At 31.4% G+C, this 20,739-nt stretch overlaps 1 protein-coding gene across 1 annotated transcript; it reads left to right on the forward strand.

The window, feature by feature from the left end:
- Positions 1-2,313: 2,313 nt before the first annotated feature.
- LOC114325258 (prostaglandin reductase 1) lies at positions 2,314-19,712 on the forward strand. The gene is made up of 6 exons (XM_028273267.2): positions 2,314-2,486; positions 6,232-6,334; positions 8,803-8,985; positions 10,785-11,058; positions 17,885-17,984; positions 19,448-19,712. Exons 1-6 carry the CDS (start codon positions 2,381-2,383, stop codon positions 19,675-19,677), a joined length of 996 nt encoding a protein of 331 aa, XP_028129068.2. The 5' UTR covers positions 2,314-2,380; the 3' UTR covers positions 19,678-19,712.
- The last annotated feature ends 1,027 nt before the right edge of the window (positions 19,713-20,739 follow it).

Below are 20,739 nucleotides of genomic sequence, written 5' to 3' on the forward strand. Positions count from 1 at the left end.
AAAAATATGCATTTAATCAAAAAAACTGTAGATATCAAAACTGTATCTTTTAGTAACACAAACCAAATTATTTTTCTATATTTTTATGATTCATACAAACCGAGATACGGCATGTTAAATGTTAGCTTTTTTCGTCAAATGCATAATTTGAAATATTCAAAGCCAAATAACGGGAAACTTTGCATTTTTCGAGGAAAACTTACATAATCTTTTTTCAAGTATACAATTAGTACTTTCAAAAAAAAAGAATTAAAAGTTTTTAGCATAAAAATTGAGCGACTTATGATCAACAAAAGGTCGGTACCTGCTTTTCTCTACGAACAAATCAGTGAAAACAATAACTACCCTCCTAATTAAAAAAATGGTCTTCGCCTTTCTGTAATTCCTTTTATATTTGTATTATCAATACACCCAAGAAGTCCTTGGATATGAAATAGGATTGACCTATTTAAAAGGAAAATATCTCCGAAAGTACTGGAGATACAAAAAAATGATAGACTAATAAATTGTAGCTTTTTTAATAACTAAAATTTCCTTGTACATAGATTTTCATTACAATGAACAGTTAACGAGATATAGCTATTTAAAACCTCTATTTACGAGCAAACACCCCCTTATTCGAGACCTTTAAACCCACCCCAATTAAAAACTAAGGGATCTTACGGAATTTAATTTACATAGTCTTATAATAGCTCTTAAAAAATCCTACAAAACCATTTTTGAAAAAACTTTTTATCGCCAAAAATGACGGTGCTATGTTCGTCGGAGCTATGACGGAAAAAGTCGAATAGTCCCTTTATTAGAGCATCTTCAAGTGTATATAATACCACAGAACCGGTTGATATACTGGAAGATGACTAAAAAACGATTTGTATTATTTGTATTTGTACATACATACTTGTAAATTCGTATTTTTGTGTAAATAAATGTTTTTGTAATTCATTAATTCTACTTTTTTTCTGTATAGATCTATTAAATTATCTACTTATAAAAATTGCAATGTTATTAAGGGTGGTTTTTAAGGGTTGAAATATTATGATATTATCTCCAAAAGCATAAAACAATAATTATTTAACCAATCAAAACAAAATTTTACCCACATAATGTTTACAATGTTTTTATATAATTTTTGACAATAGGGGGTAGTTAACACCCCTAAAAATAATCAACGCCATTGAGCATGATATAAAATATGAAGTACAGGGTGAGATGATCCTAATCCCAAATTTGTATGTAAATTGATGCAAGCCGAAATTATTCTTTTGAGATAAGTAAATTTTTTATATATAGCTCCAACAAGCGTGGTTTTAAGGGTTGAAATATTATGATATTATATCTTAAAGGATAAAACAATAGTTATGTAACTAATAAGGACCAAATATTGACAATATAGAAGTTTAAAATGTTATTTTATAATTTTTTACAATTAGGGGTAGTTTTCATCATTAAAAAACCAAAAACATACAACGGTTCAATATAGAAAATGAACTAGAGGGTGAAATGAGCCTAATCCCAAATTTTTGTACAAATCGATGCTGGACGAAAAAATTGCGAGGATTTGCAATTTTTTCAGTTTCATTTCCTCGATTAGAAGTGAAAATTCTATAAAACTGCCATAAAACCAGCTACTATAATATACGGAACTAAGTTTTGGACAGTTAAGAAGAGAAAGGAATAACGAAGGCATGTTTAGGGAATGAGAATGATTAGATGGATGAGTGGAGTGAAGAGAAGAAGAATAACGGACGAAGAATTGCTAATCTGCGGGATCCTCACACATGTAGAAGGAGAAGACCAAAGAAGACCTGGGGGAGAAGCTTAGACAAGATATTTCGATAAAGGGATTTATATTGGTATGACCCAAGATGGAAGAAATACAATTAGGGAGGCCGACCCCGCATAGCGATAAAGGCAAAGAGAATGATGATGATTATGATGATGACCAGAGACAGGTGAAACCAACATTCTATAATACTAGCTTAAGACAAAATTAACCGAACTGTAAGTAAATTGACTCGCTGAAATCATAAGTTGCATTTTCTGATTTAAACGAAAGTCCCAATTTTCCCATTGCTGTATTTATTTATTGCCTTAATATGTAATACGTCTTTATTTTTCTGTCTGTCAGACTGTGTGTCTTATCAAAACTTTAAAAAATGACTTAAAACAAAATATCTATAGGATATTTTTGTATTTATTAATAAATCATCAAAATACTCACAATAAAAGCTAAAGAATGTAAAAGAAAAATATTAAACTTTGGCAACACAGCTTGATAATATTTATCATAACATGAACTGATAAATCTGGTTTATCTCAAAAAAATGTATCTAGCAAGTCATTTTGAAAACACAAATAATAAATATCTCTGGCTACGAACATGGTAAAAGCAAACGTTTTTCTTTTCGAGAAACATTTTGAAGGTTTTCCCAAACCAGAAAACGTGAAACTAGTGGAAGAAGAATTGGGACAAATTAAGAATGGAGGTAAGTAAATATGACAATTAGAACTATAGTGATATGAAAATATTTTGTGATTTCTATTTACATTTTACAGTATAATTTTCTTTTTTCTTTTTAATTTTTTACCATCTACCATGAAGCATGATCAGTTAAATGGGTCTAGCAACTTTGTGCATTGAGCATGGTTTGGCAAAATCGTGCGATTTTTCGAAAATTATAGATATCTTTGCCAATCAGAAAATTCGAAAAGCACCTCTATTGTAAATATTTTTACTATTATAAATATAATCACAATTGTTTAATAATTTTGTATTTCAAATGTTAATTATTATTTATTAGGTATTGTTAATTTTATTTGTATACTTACGGAGCCCTACATAGATATGCATATATGCCGTACATAACGTAACGTTTTTTGTTGTTTTTGCTCTTTCATCTGTTTTATTTTTATCATTATCCTAATTTTTTACATCGTTTTTTAATTATTGTAGTTTCTCACCAACTACCTATTGGAAACTACATTTAACAGCAAAAGAATAGAGAACAGAAGCACAGAGGATAAGAATAAAATAATTACACTTTTATAAAAAAGAACATTTTATAATAAAACCTTTTTATTATTTATAGGAAAGAATGTAAAATAATTTAACGATAAACGATTTAACGATAAAATGCTTAAAATTCCAAAAATTACACTCTAATAAAAATACTTATTTATGAAACAATTCGTGAAGTATTCGATATTTAGAGCATGAGCGACAACGGAGCGAGTGCTATAAATCGCGTAAATTCGCAAAAAGTACTTTACGCACAGTTTCATACAATATTTTATCTATGATAAACAAATATAAAAACTGTAACTCTTCGTCACTGGAATTCATTTCTATTCTACAATTTTTAGAACTTTGACATTTAAAAATCCTAACTACTTTCAAACCACAAAACTGTCAAAAATTTTGTTGTAAGTCATTGCTGATATTGTCATCACCATGACAACGCGAAAGTTAAGGATATTTGATTATATGAAAGTGTGCCAAAAAACCCATTGAAAGTGTGCGAAAAAGTAAATCCCATTTAAAATACATTGTTACTTTACGCACACTTTAAACTCTTCACGCACTGCTATCTATAATGACAGTTTTTACAAACTAAAAACTTATACATAATATGACAGAGTAAATATAAAGTACTTTATAAAGTAACTCTCTATGTCGTATTATGTATAAGTTTTTAGTTTGTGAAAACTGTCATTATAGATAGCAGTGAGTGAAGGATTTAAAGTGTACGTGAAATAACAATTTTTTTTTAAATGGGATTTACTTTTTCGCACTATTTTTAACTTTCGAGTTATCATGATTACAATCCTTAACTTTCGCGTTGTCATGGTGATGACAATATGAGCAATGAATTACAACAAAAGTTTTAACAGTTTTGTGGTTTGACAGTAGTTAGAATTTTTAAATGTCAAAGTTCTAAAAATTGTAGAATAGAAACGAATTCCATTGACGAAGAGTTACAGGTTTTTTTATTTATTTATCGTAGATAAAATATTGTATGAAACTGTGCGAACTTACGCAATTTATAGCACTCGCTCCGTTGTCGCTCGTGCTCTAAAAATTGCGTGCGTTCGCAAAAAGCATACTTCACGAACTGTTTCATAAATAAATATTTTATAATATCAAGGTTTTGTTATTGTACATGTACATATGTAGGACACAACATGACAAAATATGAATTTTTATTGGATGTATTAACTGTTATTTATAATTATGATTCTAAAAATTACACTAGTATAAAATAGTATTTTTTATCATACCACGGTTGTTTAAAATGGTATATATAATTTTAAGTATATAAACTTTTAATTATTTATTAAAACAATTTAAAAAAATATACGCAACAGCCGGGTTCCAACTGGGGACCTTTCGATGTGCAGTCTAATGCCACTGAGGCACCATCAATTTGTAGATATCGATTTATTAACGTACTTTAAAATATCATTGCATTCGTCACATTTTTAAAATAGTTTGAAATTAAAAAAAAATCGATTTATCCATACAGTGTGATTGGTCAGTGGGGTAAAGCTTTGTCGATCCGTTATAAGTAATAGATAGTAATAAAAGTTAATAACAAAAATTGTAGCCAACTTTGATTACAGATTGATAATCAGTAATCGTAAATTGTAAGTTTTAGACAAATATTCAGCCATGGCTTACTTAAAATTTGGAAAGATTTAGACCCGTAATTATTAATAATTTTGCTCTGAAAAATAAAAATATCTCTAAAACTAATAAATTTACACATAGGGAATGTTATACAAAAATTATAGTATAGTAATGGTACTTTTCGATAATGATATAAAATACAGGGTAATCTATTTAAAATTACTGAGAAAATAATGTACTTGCGTTTTGATTCACCCTGTATTCAATATAAAGAAAATTAGCAAAACAAACATTTACGAAAATTTTGACAATAAATAAAAAAATATGACGTCAATAAACCATTGAAATTGTGCTTGCTTTTATTTATACATGTAGTTAAACTTGTTACGATTTTCATAGAAAATTGGTTATAACTTTGTAAATACCCCGTATAATATACCAAACCTTTATATTTTTGTAATCGAAAAGCTACAAAGATTTCGAATATAAAATAAAATACAGGGTGTTCTATTTAAAAAAACATAAGTTTGGTCTGCCACTATGTTATCGAACACCCTGTAACATTCTAACTAATTTTGTAATATAAAGCTCAAAGTTCGCTACAATTTTTGTTATTAAGTTTTATCGCTATACATTACTATACCGGATCTACGGAGCTTCACCCCACTATATAATTAATCACCCTGTATAATAGCAGTTAAATAGTGCATTGTTAGCTAGTTCTAAGCTATCCTGAAAATTTCAGGTGTCTAGGTAGCCTAGAACTATTTTTAAAATGGATTACAAAATTTGCGGAGTCCATGACACCAACCAAGCCAAGTATATAAAAAGATTTTAAAATACAAGTAAATATTTAAAACATATAGATAAGGAAAGAGACAACGAAAATCATATACAAGGAGGAAAAGGAGAGAAGGAAATGGACAATGAAGGAGAAATGACAGAAATAGAATAAGAGTGGAAAGAATTTAGAAACACTGTGATAAATACAGCCAAACTAATATGGGACCACAAGACAGTGAGGAAACAGGAGCTATACTGGTAGAAGGACTATATGAAGCAATAGAGGAAGACTAGAAAAGCTCTTGGGAGCTATGAAGTTAGTACATAAATAATAGTCCAATACGGAAAAACAGATGGAGTAAACCAATAAAATAGGGAAGCAGCGACAGAAATATTAAAAAATAAGGGTAAATCTTGGCAAGAAGCAATACAAATGAAGAAGAACAGAAAAAAATGGAGAAAATTCATCAAAATCTAGATACACCTCTCTCGACACCTAAAGGTAGAAAAGAAACGATTATGTATATGAATATATGTACTTAGTTTCTCATTTTCTTTCTCGGATTTTTTTATTAAGAAATTTTTAAACGAAGTTTTTGCTTAGGTCTTTCTTTTTTCTCCTTTTCTCCCTTTTTTTCTTCTTTTATGGCCTTTGCGAACTGCGCCCATTTAGCCAGCAATACTTCTTAAAATCGACGTCTATCCATACACCATATTTCCATCAATGTCATGGTCCGCGTTTTTGACCTTGATCAGCATATGACAACATTTTTTTGTATTGTTCAGTATTTTAATTTATGATTTACGTTAATATGTTCTAGAATTCTTAGCAGAAGCACTTTATATCAGCGTTGATCCCTTTATAAGGGCGCGAGCTCCATTTTTACCTCTAGGCCAAACTATGATTGGAGTCCAAGTAGCCAGGTGAGTGCTAAGTGATTTTATCGGTGAGTATTCAGAATCATGAATAACTGATACGTAGCCTAAGCAGCTTTAATAGAATACCAATATCATAATTGAGGGGGGTCAGACGTAAAAGGGTTTAGTGCAGTTTTGATAGTTCTGAGATAATCAGCTTCAAATTTATTTGAGTTTTATAAATTCTAGGAGTCATAGTCTAGTCCTAGTCTACAATGTTCTATAAAATAAAATGATAAAAATATAAGGGTATATATTATTCCCCTTACTATATCGTTCCTTTTTTTCAATTATTAAAAAATGTACTTGAATCGGTACATGGTGTTGATAAATGTTACTGGTAAAACGGTTCAAGTGTAGATGTTAACTATTACTAATAATTTGTATCCCAGCTGTTATCCACAGTGTAACTACAACTGGCACGTTGCATAATACTTAATCAGTCTTCAAAATTCGGCACAAATCTAATATAGTCGGTTCGCTAAACTCAGACACAATTGGCTAGTGATTTGAGTAAGTAATTTTGCCAATTTACTAAAATTGTCAAAAAATATGATTACTAAATAGTTAATAATTACTAAAAAGTTAATAATTTTGCCAATTTTGGCAAAATTGGCCAAAAAAAAAAAATTACCTACTAAAATCACTAACCAGTTATGTCTGAGTTTAGCGAACCGACTATATTAATTTATTTGATACTAATCCTATATTAACATGTTTTTTTACAGAATAGTAAAAATAGTTTTGTGGTAAAATGATTTAAGCGCACATAAACCCGTTTACTTACTACTACTACTACTACTACTACTACTACTACTACTACTACTACTACTACTACTACTACTACATACTTGTTTTTACAGAATACAAAAAATAGTTTTTTGCACGATTGATCATTTTTGACTGTTTACCGTGACAGATTTTACGTCAGTAGGTGACATTTACTAGCAACTCGACGGTAAGTAATCCAACTCGACGGTAAGTACTCCAACTCGAAGGTAAGTAATTCACTTACCGTCGAGTTAAAAAATCTCTTAATTTTAATTTATTTTTTGAAAGAATAAAGAAAACTAACGAATTATTTATTAATATTGAAACTTATGGTACAATTTGTTAAATTATTTAATGAAATCCCACTTGTTTGGGCTGTGGTTTCACTTCTAACAGGAACTCCTGCAGAATCGCATACATTGGTAGTATCCAACATTTTTTCTCTTCAAATACACGATCAAAGTTGAAAACTTGGAAATATCAATGCCATCATAAAGAAACACGGTGGATTTAATCATTGAATATTCTGCCCAGAGGCTTCCAGGAGCTTTCAACTGCATATGTCTTTGAACGAAATATGCCAATAGAGTCTTTTCTTCGATTCTTAAATTCTTGCCTTCGCACCATTTTTTAAAACTTTGGTAGGTATTTTGATAACGGATTTTGGATTTTTCGAAAATAATTGCGGAACACCCTTCTTCCCAAGCCCGTTCAATTTCTTCAAATTCACTTTCGCTCATATTTTAATTTATAATAATCAAAATTGTACTTAAAATTATTGACAACTAAATAAAAACTCAATTCTCCATTGTTGTTATGCACCCTAGTTACTACCTAACAACCAAAGTATCTATCTTGATAAAATGAATGAAACTAGTCAATATGATGAAAATGTTTAATTTTATAATTTATAATGGTATCAATCGTGCAAAAAACGTTATAAGCATGTCGAACGTTAAGGGTAACCGATCTCAGACAATAATTGGAGTCGTCGCGCCGCTCCTCCTCCAAACAATTATCTTCGATCGGTATAAAACCCTTACCGTTCTCCATACTTAATATACTATTGTGTTAGAACGGTTCAAGCGCACGTAAACCCGTTTACTACGAATGGAAACTGCAATTTTTTTCATTAAATTAAATGTAATGGCGATAGATTCCGACTGTTGGGCGAAATATGTTTGAATCTTTTTACCACCAAGTTATAATATCAGTTTTCTACAACCGTGTTAAAAATGCAATTTTTAGCACTCCATACGAGTGTTAAAAATGCTACTTTAAGACACTAGTGCTTTAAAATTTTTATGGCACTACAATTCGTATTGACCGTATAGACAATTTTGATGTCATGTCAAAAAAATATAAAAATGGAATGTCAGTCAAGTTCAAGTAAAAGTTTTTGTAGATATTGTCCTGTAATTACGTTTGTAGAAAAAATATTGTATGATATGCGTGTTAAAAAGTACATTTTTAAGGCACTCATGTGAATTGCAGAACTCGCTATCGCTCATTCTGCAAACTTTCACATGCGTGCCTTAAACGAGTACTTTTAACACTTATATCATAAATAACTATTAAGTATGCGAATCTGTACTTCGAGCATATTTTTAGAAAAATGCACTTAAACCCTTTTACTTCTAACTACGTCAATTATATTTATACAAAATTACCAAAACATTCTCGTTGTTTACTCATTGTTTTAGAATCCTAGAAAGCAAAAATCCAAAATTTCCAGTTGGAGGAATCGTTGTAGGTTTCTTTGGTTGGAGAACACATACTATATCTAACGGAAGTCACCCTCAAAAAGATAAAGTACCACAATTGATCAAGGAAGATTTAGGAGACATTTCCTTATCTGCTTTACTAGGGGTTTTAGGAAGACCAGGGTTTGTATATTTTGTCTATGTGTTTTTTTAAGTGTTAAAACTATTCGAAGAAACGTTTAAATTCCATTTAAAACTCTCAAATCTGCATCAATGCCACAGCTCATAATGTCTTGAATGCTGATCCCATAATTACTATAATAGCATATATCGTTAATTGGCATTCATAACAAAAAGATGCGTCAGACAAAGAGACCATCTATTGCCGAAGATATTCACTGAAGACGTGTTAAAGAATTTAAACTGAAAAAAATAAAAGAATATCAATGGACTGTATATGATAAAACTGATATTTGCAGACAATACAATATTACTATCAAAGAATATGAACTAATTGCAGGAAACGAGTAAGGATTCAGACAGGACAATATAGAAAATTTAGCTAAAATTAACATATGAATAAAATTAATGGAAAACTGCAAGAATGTAAAACAAATGCAACTCAGGAAAGAAATATAGTTTTTGGAGAATTCTTCCAGTATTAACGTATTGTAACGAATGTCTAGAACTCATCAGTAGGTATTGTCATAATTGCTTGAAAATCCTTTGTGGATTTTGGTCTGCTATCGAAGAAGTCACCACTCCCGTCGATTCCTAGCAACTTCACTTCATTTTCTGGCCCTTAAAATCTTAAGGTCTTCTTCCACATCATCAATCCATTTTATACGCGGTCGTCCTCTGCGTCTTCTGTTCTCTGGGTACGAGAATGCCATTATCTGCCATCCTAGCAATGTGTCCATGTCATCTTAGTGTCTGTTCACTATATTTGTTTCTGCCTTTAGCCGGTGTAATTCAAAGTTATATCTTCGACGCCATGACTATTTTCATTCTAGTCGTTTTGGGATAAAGTTTAGGATGATTTAAAGACCATGGAGAGTTTTGTTTGTTATCACTATGCGTCTTTTTAGTTCGTTGCTTGTCGTGTTTGTCGTATTTACTAGCGATCCAAGATATGTGAATTCTTTGACTTGCTCAAACGTACCTATATTTGTTAATTTGGATTCTCTGTTGAATATTTTAAATGCTTTTAGCAACCAAAATATGTTTGGTTTTTTCATCAACAAGTTTACAACAAGTCCTAGATCACTTGCGCGTTCGTAAACTTTGGAAAACACTAAAAGGGGATTGCAACCGAATTTGTCTAATTTGTCTTTTTATTTGGAATCGGTCCATTATGCAGGCATATAATACTAAGTGTTTGGATTAGTGACAGCAAAAGTGGACTTCCTAATTTAATTTTCTCAATCACTACACCATCTTCCCCTGGAGCTCTATTATTATTCATATTTTTGAGGGTAGGTATATTGAAATTCCTTCCATGCTGTATCTGGTATATTCTTCTCGATCCTACATTCTGTACTTTTCGTATGAGCTCTGGAATAACTTGACTTTGATATAGTGTTTCATAGAAACTTTTCACTATATGTAATATTCCTGGCCTATCTGAGACAGACAAAAAATGGTATCTTATAGAAGATACCATTTAAAAGAAGAACCAACATAAAAAAGTAACCAAAGGAAATTTGAAAATTAGACGCTTAGATACGATAGAAAGACAAGAAAACAAATAAGCAGATTTGCATAAAACAGGTAATGAAAAATAACATAGTTTAGCCCAAAAAGAGCGAAAGATAGAACAATGTAAGTAGTGAATATCTCGAACTTAAAAACAGACAATAAAAAACAGAGTAAAATGTACATTTAATGACAAGAACAATTAATTGTAAAGTAATTTAATGGTCATACATATAAATATACTTTAACCAATCCTTAACATATACTGCATTTCATTTTCGTTTCAGGCATTCAGCATATTTTTGTCTGCTAGATATTTGCAAACCAAAAGCAGGCGATACGATCGTAGTATCTGGCGCAGCTGGTGCTGTGGGGAGTCTGGTTGGTCAGATTGCTAAAATCAAGGGATGCAAAGTAATAGGCATTGCTGGCTCTGACGAAAAGGGAAAATGGTTGGTTGAAGAGTTAGGCTTCGATCATTTCATAAACTATAAGACTGAGTCTATTGATGCAGCTATCAAGAAATATGCACCAAATGGGGTTGACTCATACTTTGATAATGTAAGTATATATTCCACCTCTTTCTTATTTTGTGGAAGTATTCTTCCTCTTTAACTGGAGTTTACCAATCGGTGGTTGGGTATCACCATCACTATCTTTACTCTATCTACCGCTACTCTGAAGTATTCTGTTCAACTGCATCTAAATCACTCCCTGAAATTTTTCAACCATGGCACTTTCGTTCTTCCTATACTCCTTTCTTCTTTTATCTTTCTCTGTTTTATCAATCTTAGCATTTCATATCGCTGTCCCCTCATTGCGTGTTCCAGATATTCTTTCTTATTTTTATTGTGTTTATTATTTAATAACCTCTAACATGAAGTAAAAATCACTTCTATGTAATAGGTATGTTTACTAAAAAATTTAAAAATCCCAATGGATTGAATAAAATATGTCCAATTCAGAACGTTTTCGGACCTATCAGTCCATCATCAGTGAATTCAAATACTTGCTAAATAGCCGCAGAACCAAACAATGGTTGTAATTATAATTCAAGCTACATTATTTTGAAGTAATACTGAAAAGGCTAAACGCCGATGTTAAAGGATATAACCTCCGAGAATATGGTGAAACCTTATCACGAAATATATCTACCATCTTAGGCCAACGTTGACTACCAAGTGACGGTAGTACCAACGTTGGCCTAAGATGGTTGATTAAGTTTCGTGATAGGGTTTCACCATGTTCCCTGAGGTTATATCCTTTAACATCGGCGTTTAACCTTTTCAATATTACTTCAAAATAATGTAGATTAAATTATAATTACAACCATTGTTTGGTTCTGGGGCTATTTAGCAAGTATTTGAATTCACTAATGACTGATAGGTTCGAAAACGTTCTGAATTGGACATATTTTATTCAATCCATTGGGATTTTTAAAGTTTTAGTAAATATACCTATTACAAAGAAATGGTTTTTACTTCATGTTAGTTAGAGTTTTTTAACTATATGGTGTATACAGCCAACCTAGGGAACTACCCCATTTTAGTTTGTTTATTATTTCTTATTCTTTGCCCTATTCTCGCAACACGTCTGTGTTCATTTTCTTCTGTGTCCATGCTATTTTAAGCATCTTTCTGCCTTTTAAGTATGTCTTCTTTCTTCAGTGTCCTTACTCTCTGTTCTAATCTTAGTTCTTTATTGCAGAGAATTGCTTTCATTTTTACAAACGCATTTTTTGCTATTTCTATCCTGGTCCTTATTTCTGTTGTTTGATCATTATTCTCTGAAATCTAGGATTACAAATATTTGTATTTATCAATATTTTCTATCGGTACATCTTCCAAATGCATGTTTGTTTGTGTATTTGTTTTCTTTGTTATTATCATAATTAGCTTCATTCATTTTTAGTCCATATTTTTCACAGAAACTGCTTGGCTTATTTAGTATTAGTTGGAGTTATTCAATAGAGCTTGCCGTAATCACCATATCATCTGCATATCTTATGTTTTTAATAGTTTTTCCGTTAATTATTATTCCTTCACTTTTAGATAATAATGCTTCTTCAAAATGGATTCACTCTATACATTGCATAGTAGTAGTGGAGACAGAATATATCCCTGCGTAACTCCTCTCCTGATTTCAATTTCTGAACTAGGTTCGTTATACATTACAATTTGTGTTCTTTGATTCTAGTAAAGGTTTGTTACTATTTTTAAGTCCCTTTTGTCTATGTTTTTTTTTCTTAAGAATTTGGACTAATGTTTCATACCTTTCTTTGTCAAATGCCTTTTCCAAATTAACGTAACAAACATGAACATCCACATTAATATCCATACATCTTTGAGTCATTATATTAAAAGCAAATAGTGTCTCTCTGGTTCCTTGTCTGTTTCTGAACCAAAACTGACTCTCATCTATTCCTTCATCCAGTTTTTTATTTATACAACCATGTATTATTTTGAAGAATAATTTGAGAACATGACTTATTAATGATATTGTTCTATTAAAGAGTGCAGTCTTTGGCGTTTGTATTTTTAGGGATAACGCAAAGGGTGGAGAGTATCCATTGTTTCACATATCCAGTTTTGTATAAGTATTGCATTGAACAAGTCTGCTGTAATGTCTAAGATTTCATCATTTTTATGTACCTATTTCAAGCTTCAAGCAGTAGTAAGAAGAATAAAAAATGATCACTGGGAACGTTTTTCGAAAGAAATGGAACATGATTTTTATGGTCTCCAAAAGGAAATATGGCGCTTTATAAGATGTCAAAGAACGGAGGTAAAGGAACTAATAGAACCAAAACACATAGAAAAGGATACATGGATTGACTATCTAAAAAAGCTCTATGCATAGGAAGACCAAATGATGCTAGAACCGGAAACAACAGAAATTACCACAAATGAAGATGTTAGTATAAGTGCAGAGGAAGTACAAAAAACACTCGAAAAGCTGAAGAACAGAAAATATGCATGTAAGGATGGAATACCAAACGAATTACTGAAATATTGTGGAGCAGCAATAACAGAACAATTAACAACATTAATTAACAAAATCATAAAACACAATAATATACCGGAAGAATGGAAAACGAGCGAACTAATTCTACTATTCAAAAAAGGAGATAAAAGCAGCCAGAAAACTACAGAGGTATCAACTTGTTAAATACTACCCTAAAACTTACAACTAAAATCTTACAAGACGTAATGAATCAGCAGAGGATAAGTTTAGCAGATGAACAACAGGGTTTTCGTACTGGAAGATCGTGTACAGATGCAATATTCGTCATAAAGCAAATTACTGAGAAATCACTAGAGTATAATAGACCAGCATTTCTATATCTGATTGACTTAAAGAAAGCACTTGACAGAGTAAGACTCAAAGATGTAATCCATCTTCTGTATAATAGAGAAAACCCTCTCTAGATATCATAAAAAACTCTAGATATTATAAAAACTATTGAGAACATCTACCAAAACAACAAAATGGAAGCCAGAATAGTCAGAATAGATGGACAACTTACAGAACCTATAGATCAGGGCTTCCCAAACTGTGCGTCGCGACGCCCTGGGGCGTCGCCGAGTTGTCCCAGGGGCGTCGCGTGTCAGAGCGGACTTTTAATACAGAAAATATATTTATTACAATACTCATATCCTGCAATTGGCAGATAAAATTACTGGGTTTCAGAATAAGTTGCTCTTATGGAAGAGAAAATTAGAAGATCAAGAAATTGACTGTTTCCCTGCTTTACAAGGTATTCTACAAGAAAACTCGATATAAATTCTATCCCTCTTTAAAAAATATGTTTGCACAACACTTGTTATCATTGAGCGAACACTTTGAGAAATATTTTCCCGAAGATCTGGAGTAATATGACAGGGTCAGAAACCCTTTCCAGTTACCCACATTATCGACACTTTCAACAGAGGAAGAAGAACAACTGACAGAATTGTCCTGTGGTTCCAGCCTAAAGCTTCAATACGACAAGGACACATTGGATTTGTTTGAATTGAATTTTGGAGCTCAGTTTCTCATGAATATCATGCCATCAGCACTGCAACATTAAAGGTTTTATTACCATTTGCGACTTCGTACTTGTGCGAAACGGAATTTTCTGCAGGGACAGTAATTAAAAACAAGTACAGGTCAAACATAAACTTAGAAAAAGAAATGAGAGTGGCAATTTCCAAATTGGAGAACCGGTTTCATAAGCTGTGCTCAAGAAAGCAAGCACATCCGTCACGTTAACCAGCCAGTTACATAAAAAATATCCCTTTTTATTTTTGGACCTACTTTTTGATTTCGTTCTTAATTTCTAATAAAAATATAAATATTCAAATAGTTTTTTTTGTTATAACCTGTTACTAGGCTAGTACTTACTAAAACTGGTAAATTTTATTGGGGGTTGGGTTGAGGGGCGTCGCAAAAAATTCCAAAGTCTCAAGGGCGTCACAGTACGAATAAGTTTGGGAAGCCCTGCTATAGATATAGGCAGCGGAATAAGACAGGGAGACTCACTGAGTCCTATGCTTTTCAATTTAATCATGGATGAAATCATCAAAAACGTCAACAAAGGAAGAGGATATAGAATGGGAAACAAAGAAGTAAAAATACTCTGCTACGCAGACGACGCAATATTGATAGCCCAAGATGAAGATGAAGATAGTCTGCAAAGATTAGTCCACAGATTTAACATAAGACCAAAAGAATTCAATATGACAATTTCATCTTAGAAAACCAAAACAATAGTAATCAGTAAAGAACCAATCAGAAGCAAAAATAGAAATTGATGGTATCAGTATTTAACAAGTAATGGAAGTAAAATACCTTGGAATTACATTGTCAAGTTACGGAGACCTAGACAAAGAAGTGAGAAATCAAGTACAAAAAGCAAATAAATTGTCAGGATGCCTTAATAACACTATATGGCGAAACCGACATATTAACACTAAGATGAAGTCAAGAATTTATAAAGCCAGTGTAAGACCAATAATGACATATGCATCAGAAACAAGACCCGATACAGCCACAACACAAAGACTACTGGAAACGGCAGAGATGAGAGTACTGAGAAGAATTACAGGAAATACACTGAGAGATCGAAAGAGGAGCGAAGATATTAGAAGATAATGTAACGTACAGTGTATAAACGAATGGACACTAAATAGAAAAAAAGAATGGAATAACCATATAACCAGAATGGGGGAGACACGTGTGGTCAAAATAGCACGAGATAAATCACCAATCGGTAGAAGAAGTATCGGCCGACCGCGCAAAAGATGGAGTTACAACCTTCCATAGAGGTATCAATCCGCCAATGAACAAGCAGAATTGCTTATAAAGAGGATGAAGAAGAAGAAGAAGAAGATTTCAAGCTTTCTACTGGGATTTGGTCTGGACCTATTGCTTTACCATTTTTGCTGTTGAAGTATGTTTTAAGATAGTCTTTTTATATTTATTGCTTTTTATTGTCCTTGCATTTTTTTACTACTTTTGTCGGTTGTCACTTCTGTCTGTAATAAAAATATGTCTATGTAGATAGTGGCAATCAATCAAACCTTTGTTAACTAAATTTAGCAATAAATAATTATTTATTGGTTGTAAATTTTGCGATGTGATTAATGACAGAAACAAAACAAGTACCCGATGGTAATTATAAGTTTTTGTAAACGCTAACCATCAACTTTGTTTTTGCCTTGAAGCTACAATTCGGACTTTATACTGGGACAAGCATCACCACGGGTTACATAAGATGCGTTAAGTATAGATGTTTAATTTTTTTATAAAATTTAAATTATAATATCTATTTCTTATTTATTATTTTCGAATAATTTACTATAATTTTTAAAGAAGATGATCTACACTACTCCAAGAAATTAAGGCGCCGCCTCAAAAATGGGTCATTTTTGATTAATCGAATTTCCTAAATCTGTTGTTCGATTTAAGTGATTTTTTTTTAATATATTGTAGCCTTATTCTTTAACAATATCGCTGTAATAATATTGTTGCTAAACAGGTAAATTGTCATTGTATACCGAGTGTATGTACCAATCAAACTGTGTTTTTTTTTCTCAAAGTTCACCACATTCTGTGGAATATTCTAGCATTTATAAAATACTGAAATGAAAACCCAACTGTAGCCTCAGATTTTCTTAATATTATGTTTTGTTATTTAATCGCTTATGTTGGATAATAAAAAAGTTAGGTACAACTAGCCGTGTTTTTCATCAATACAGGGTGTGCGACAAACTTTAAGGGGTAATTCTGCGATTGCTAATGTGCTAATGAGAAAATAATGACAGTTTGCTTTATAAATATATGTCCGCAAATGCTTCGTTTCCGCGATACGGGATGTTGAAATGTTTCTTACAAACTGAGGATTTATTTATTGCTCTAAAATCGGTTGAAATAGGCAAATGGAATTTGGTGGGTTTTAGGAAAAATTAGGAATTTTATATTCACCATTGGCGTGCACACGGGTAATATGGTGTAGACCAAGAAAAAAATGGATAGATAGAATAAACGAAATTGATGATAAAAGAGGAAATATTATTGAAAAAATGATAGCAGTGAGTGCAAACCGGAAACATTGGAAGAAATGGATAAGTTGTTCTTCTGTTAATTGTATAATTGGTTTTCTTAAACATGGACACCGCCTACTTACTCTCTAGCTATTAGAGATTCTATTATATTCTATTATGATGATTCTATTAATTTTAAATGCAACATAAAATACAAATCTGGACCTCGGAGGTAAACTACACTATGTCGACATGGTGTTTTTTTTAACAAGTTTTTTTAATCCATTTGTTTTATTAGTTTAATCGTAATAATTGATTATATATTATCATTCAAATATAGACGTATTGTCTATCAAACCATTATGGCATATATCAGATTTTTATTAGCATTCTAAGTGCTCTAAACTTTGTTGCAAACACAGGCTAAACACAGTTGCTCGAATTGACATAGTGTAGTTTACCTCCGAGGTCCAGAAATGTGCTGTGCTATTAAGTGCATTTCCAATCATTTTCAAACGAAGTATGTATAGATATTCTTAGTATTTTCGTAACTTTTCCACAAAGATATCAATTACCTAGGTATATGACGTACAGTCGGAAAAATGAAAGAATACCCATGAACGAACATATAAAACACGCTGTATTTTCCTGTCACCGTGTCACACAAAAAATTGCCCAGCGCAAGTACATGTAATTATAATTATTGCATGTACTTGCGCTGGCCAATTTTTTGTGTGACACGGTGACAGGAAAATACAGAGTGTTTTATATGTTCGTTCATGGGCATTCTTTCATTTTTCCTACTGTATATGTATTATGTAACACAATAAGTAGAAGTAATGATAAAGACACTATATTTTTAGATAGGCGGTGAAATTAGTAGTACAGTTATATGGAATCTAAAAAAGTTTGGACGCGTAGGGCTCTGTGGATCAATATCACAATATAATGAAACTAATAAAGGTGAGTTGATAATATTAAATTTCTTCTTCTTCTTCCTTTATGTATGTAGGTAAGGAATTTTGCTGGTTCTTTGGTTGGTTTATACATACTTTATTTTCCATTCTGTCCGCTTATATAAAAATAGCATGCAAACTATGATAAAAACATCATAAACAATTTCTAGTATTGCATGATCTATTATAATATCTATTTATGTAGTATTTACTATTGACATATTTGGTAGACCCTGGAGACCTTCTTCAAAAATTTTGTACCTCAAAAGAATGTGAAAGTTGCCTAATGATTCTGAACAATAGGGCTTTTCATCGATTGTCATTTGTTTCGAGCTTATATGTTGTATGCATATATGTTGTATAATATTAAAATACACGAATTATACGACATATGACAGAAGCTCGAAACAAATGACTGTGAATGAAAAGCCCTATAAAAAGGAAACAGTAGTGATCAAGAAATATGATAAAGTAGGTACATTATCGGGGATTACGATCGTAAAAATTACCGGCAACTTAGAATTTATTGCCTTTTTATTTTAATGCAGTAGAACACGGTTACTTCTTCTAAACAAAAACATTAACGGACGTAACAAAATTTTGACAAAATTTCCATTGGCGTCCATAATATTAAAAAAACTTAGCGATATATATTTCCCACAGATAGATATTTAGCGATAGATATTATACATGTATGTAACTACAATACTTGAAGATGAATTCTTCTTTTTTGTACTAAATACCAAAACCTTCAATTTAGTTTTTTGACCTAACGATCAATAGTTCATTGGTCAAATTAACCTACTTTTGTTTTGTATTTTATCCATCCCCGGTTTGATATTTTCCGGATATAGTTAATGTCCAGCTAATTTGAGTTCTCTTCTCTTTTCTTTCTCGTTTCTATTGATAGATCACCAAAAGTGATCCGTGATGCTTTAGTTCCATTCAACAAGTAATGAAATATAAAATAATGCAGATTAAAGATAATATGAAAGACGAAAGAAAACATAGGAAAAATAATGAAGGAGAATGGTGCAAAAAAATTAATCTTTCTTTTTCTTCTATAAACTCCTTTTACCTGCTAGGGCGTCGGATTTTTGTTTTCTTTGTGTCTATTCTCTTTTTCCATTCTCTTTTATTTTCGATATCATTTTCATTTCTATGTAGTTCGTTACTCTGGTTTTATAATTTCATTTATTATCCAGCTTTTTGACGGTCCTCTCTTTCGTTTCTTTACTCTTTTAGTTTTAATCTTTACTCTTTTCGCCATCTTTCGTCTCCCATTCCCGGTACGTGCCCAAACCATTTTAATGTTTTTCTGGTGATTTTATTTATTATGGATTTTTGGTCCAGTTATTTTCTTACTTGATCATTTCTAATTCTATATTTCTCACATTGTAGTTCTTTTATTTAAAATACAAATAGCTTTTATATTTTTATCCATATTTTGTATAAAAACGATTTTTTTAGTAACGTCATTCCACCGTCCAATTATAAGCAACGAACTGTTTCTACAAGGATTCCAGTGCGCTACTTGGGTGGATAGATGGTCCGAGGCTGTCAAACAGAACCTGGAATGGATCAAAGAAGGCAAACTAAAGTACCGAGAAACTGTTACCGAAGGTTTTGAAAATACCTATCAGGCTTTCATAGATATGTTGAGCGGGAAGAATGTTGGTAAAGCCGTTGTGAAAGTTTAAAGTTTTATAAAATTTAATTAAAAATTGCTCAAAAATGGTTGTATTATTTAGATATATATCCAATCCTGTTACTCCGTAAAGGAGCATTAGGGCAGTCAATGAGGGTATTCGTGGTTGAAAATTGGCCAATTTCATTGAAAAATGACACCTTTTCGGACGGATTTTTGCGAATACCTGAAAAACTATGCATATAACAAAAAAAATTATATTAAACATTTTTGTAGGTTATAAAAAAACAAAGAGATTCGTTCCTTCATAAATCTTCTAGTTAAAATACAAAGAGGGCTATGGTAGGTAAGAAGAGTTTGTTTTTTTTTGCTGCATGCTCAAATCGATGTATTCAACTTGAAATAATAGAGAAACTGTCGATTTTAGGTGTATAATGATAATACTAATAACTTTTGTAGTGCTTGAAAAGACCTTTAAAACGAGCAATGTCGATTACATTCAAACTAAGCGAGATATTCTGCAAAAAAAGTTGATCACTAATGTATTTTAAGACAAAATGAGAAGTATATTTAACCCCTCATCTATCAGAATTTAAATACATCGTTTTCCTTCTACAATACTTTTTATTATAGTGTTATTTCTATGTTCAAAAAGTTGGACTGGATTAAAATGAATGGTTTTTGAAAAAAATAAGATGAAATTATAGAGCGCATTTTTAAATTTTCTTAAAAATCTTCCTTTTCCTCCATGTATGTAACTCGAAAAAGATAAGAGACACGAAAAAAAGATACCATACAAAAATGTAGGGCTTTTTCAGATAAAATTTTTTTTTATTTTTCATTACTGTATGTACTGTATGTACTTTCATTTTCAAGTTACATGGAGAAAAAGGAAGCTTTTTATAAATTTTAAAAATGCGCTCTATAATTTGATCTTCTTTTTCAAAAACCATTCACTTTAAATCCGTCCAACTTTTTGAAAATAGAAATAACACTATAATAAAAGGTATTGTAGAAGGAAAACGATGCATTTACATTTTGGTGGATGGGGGTTAAAAATTACTTCTCATTTTTTCTTAAAATACATTCGTTATCAATTTTGTTTGCAGCATAT

Source organism: Diabrotica virgifera, chromosome 4 (assembly GCF_917563875.1).
Source record: "Diabrotica virgifera virgifera chromosome 4, PGI_DIABVI_V3a".
In the NCBI taxonomy this organism is placed as follows: Eukaryota; Metazoa; Arthropoda; class Insecta; order Coleoptera; family Chrysomelidae; genus Diabrotica; species Diabrotica virgifera.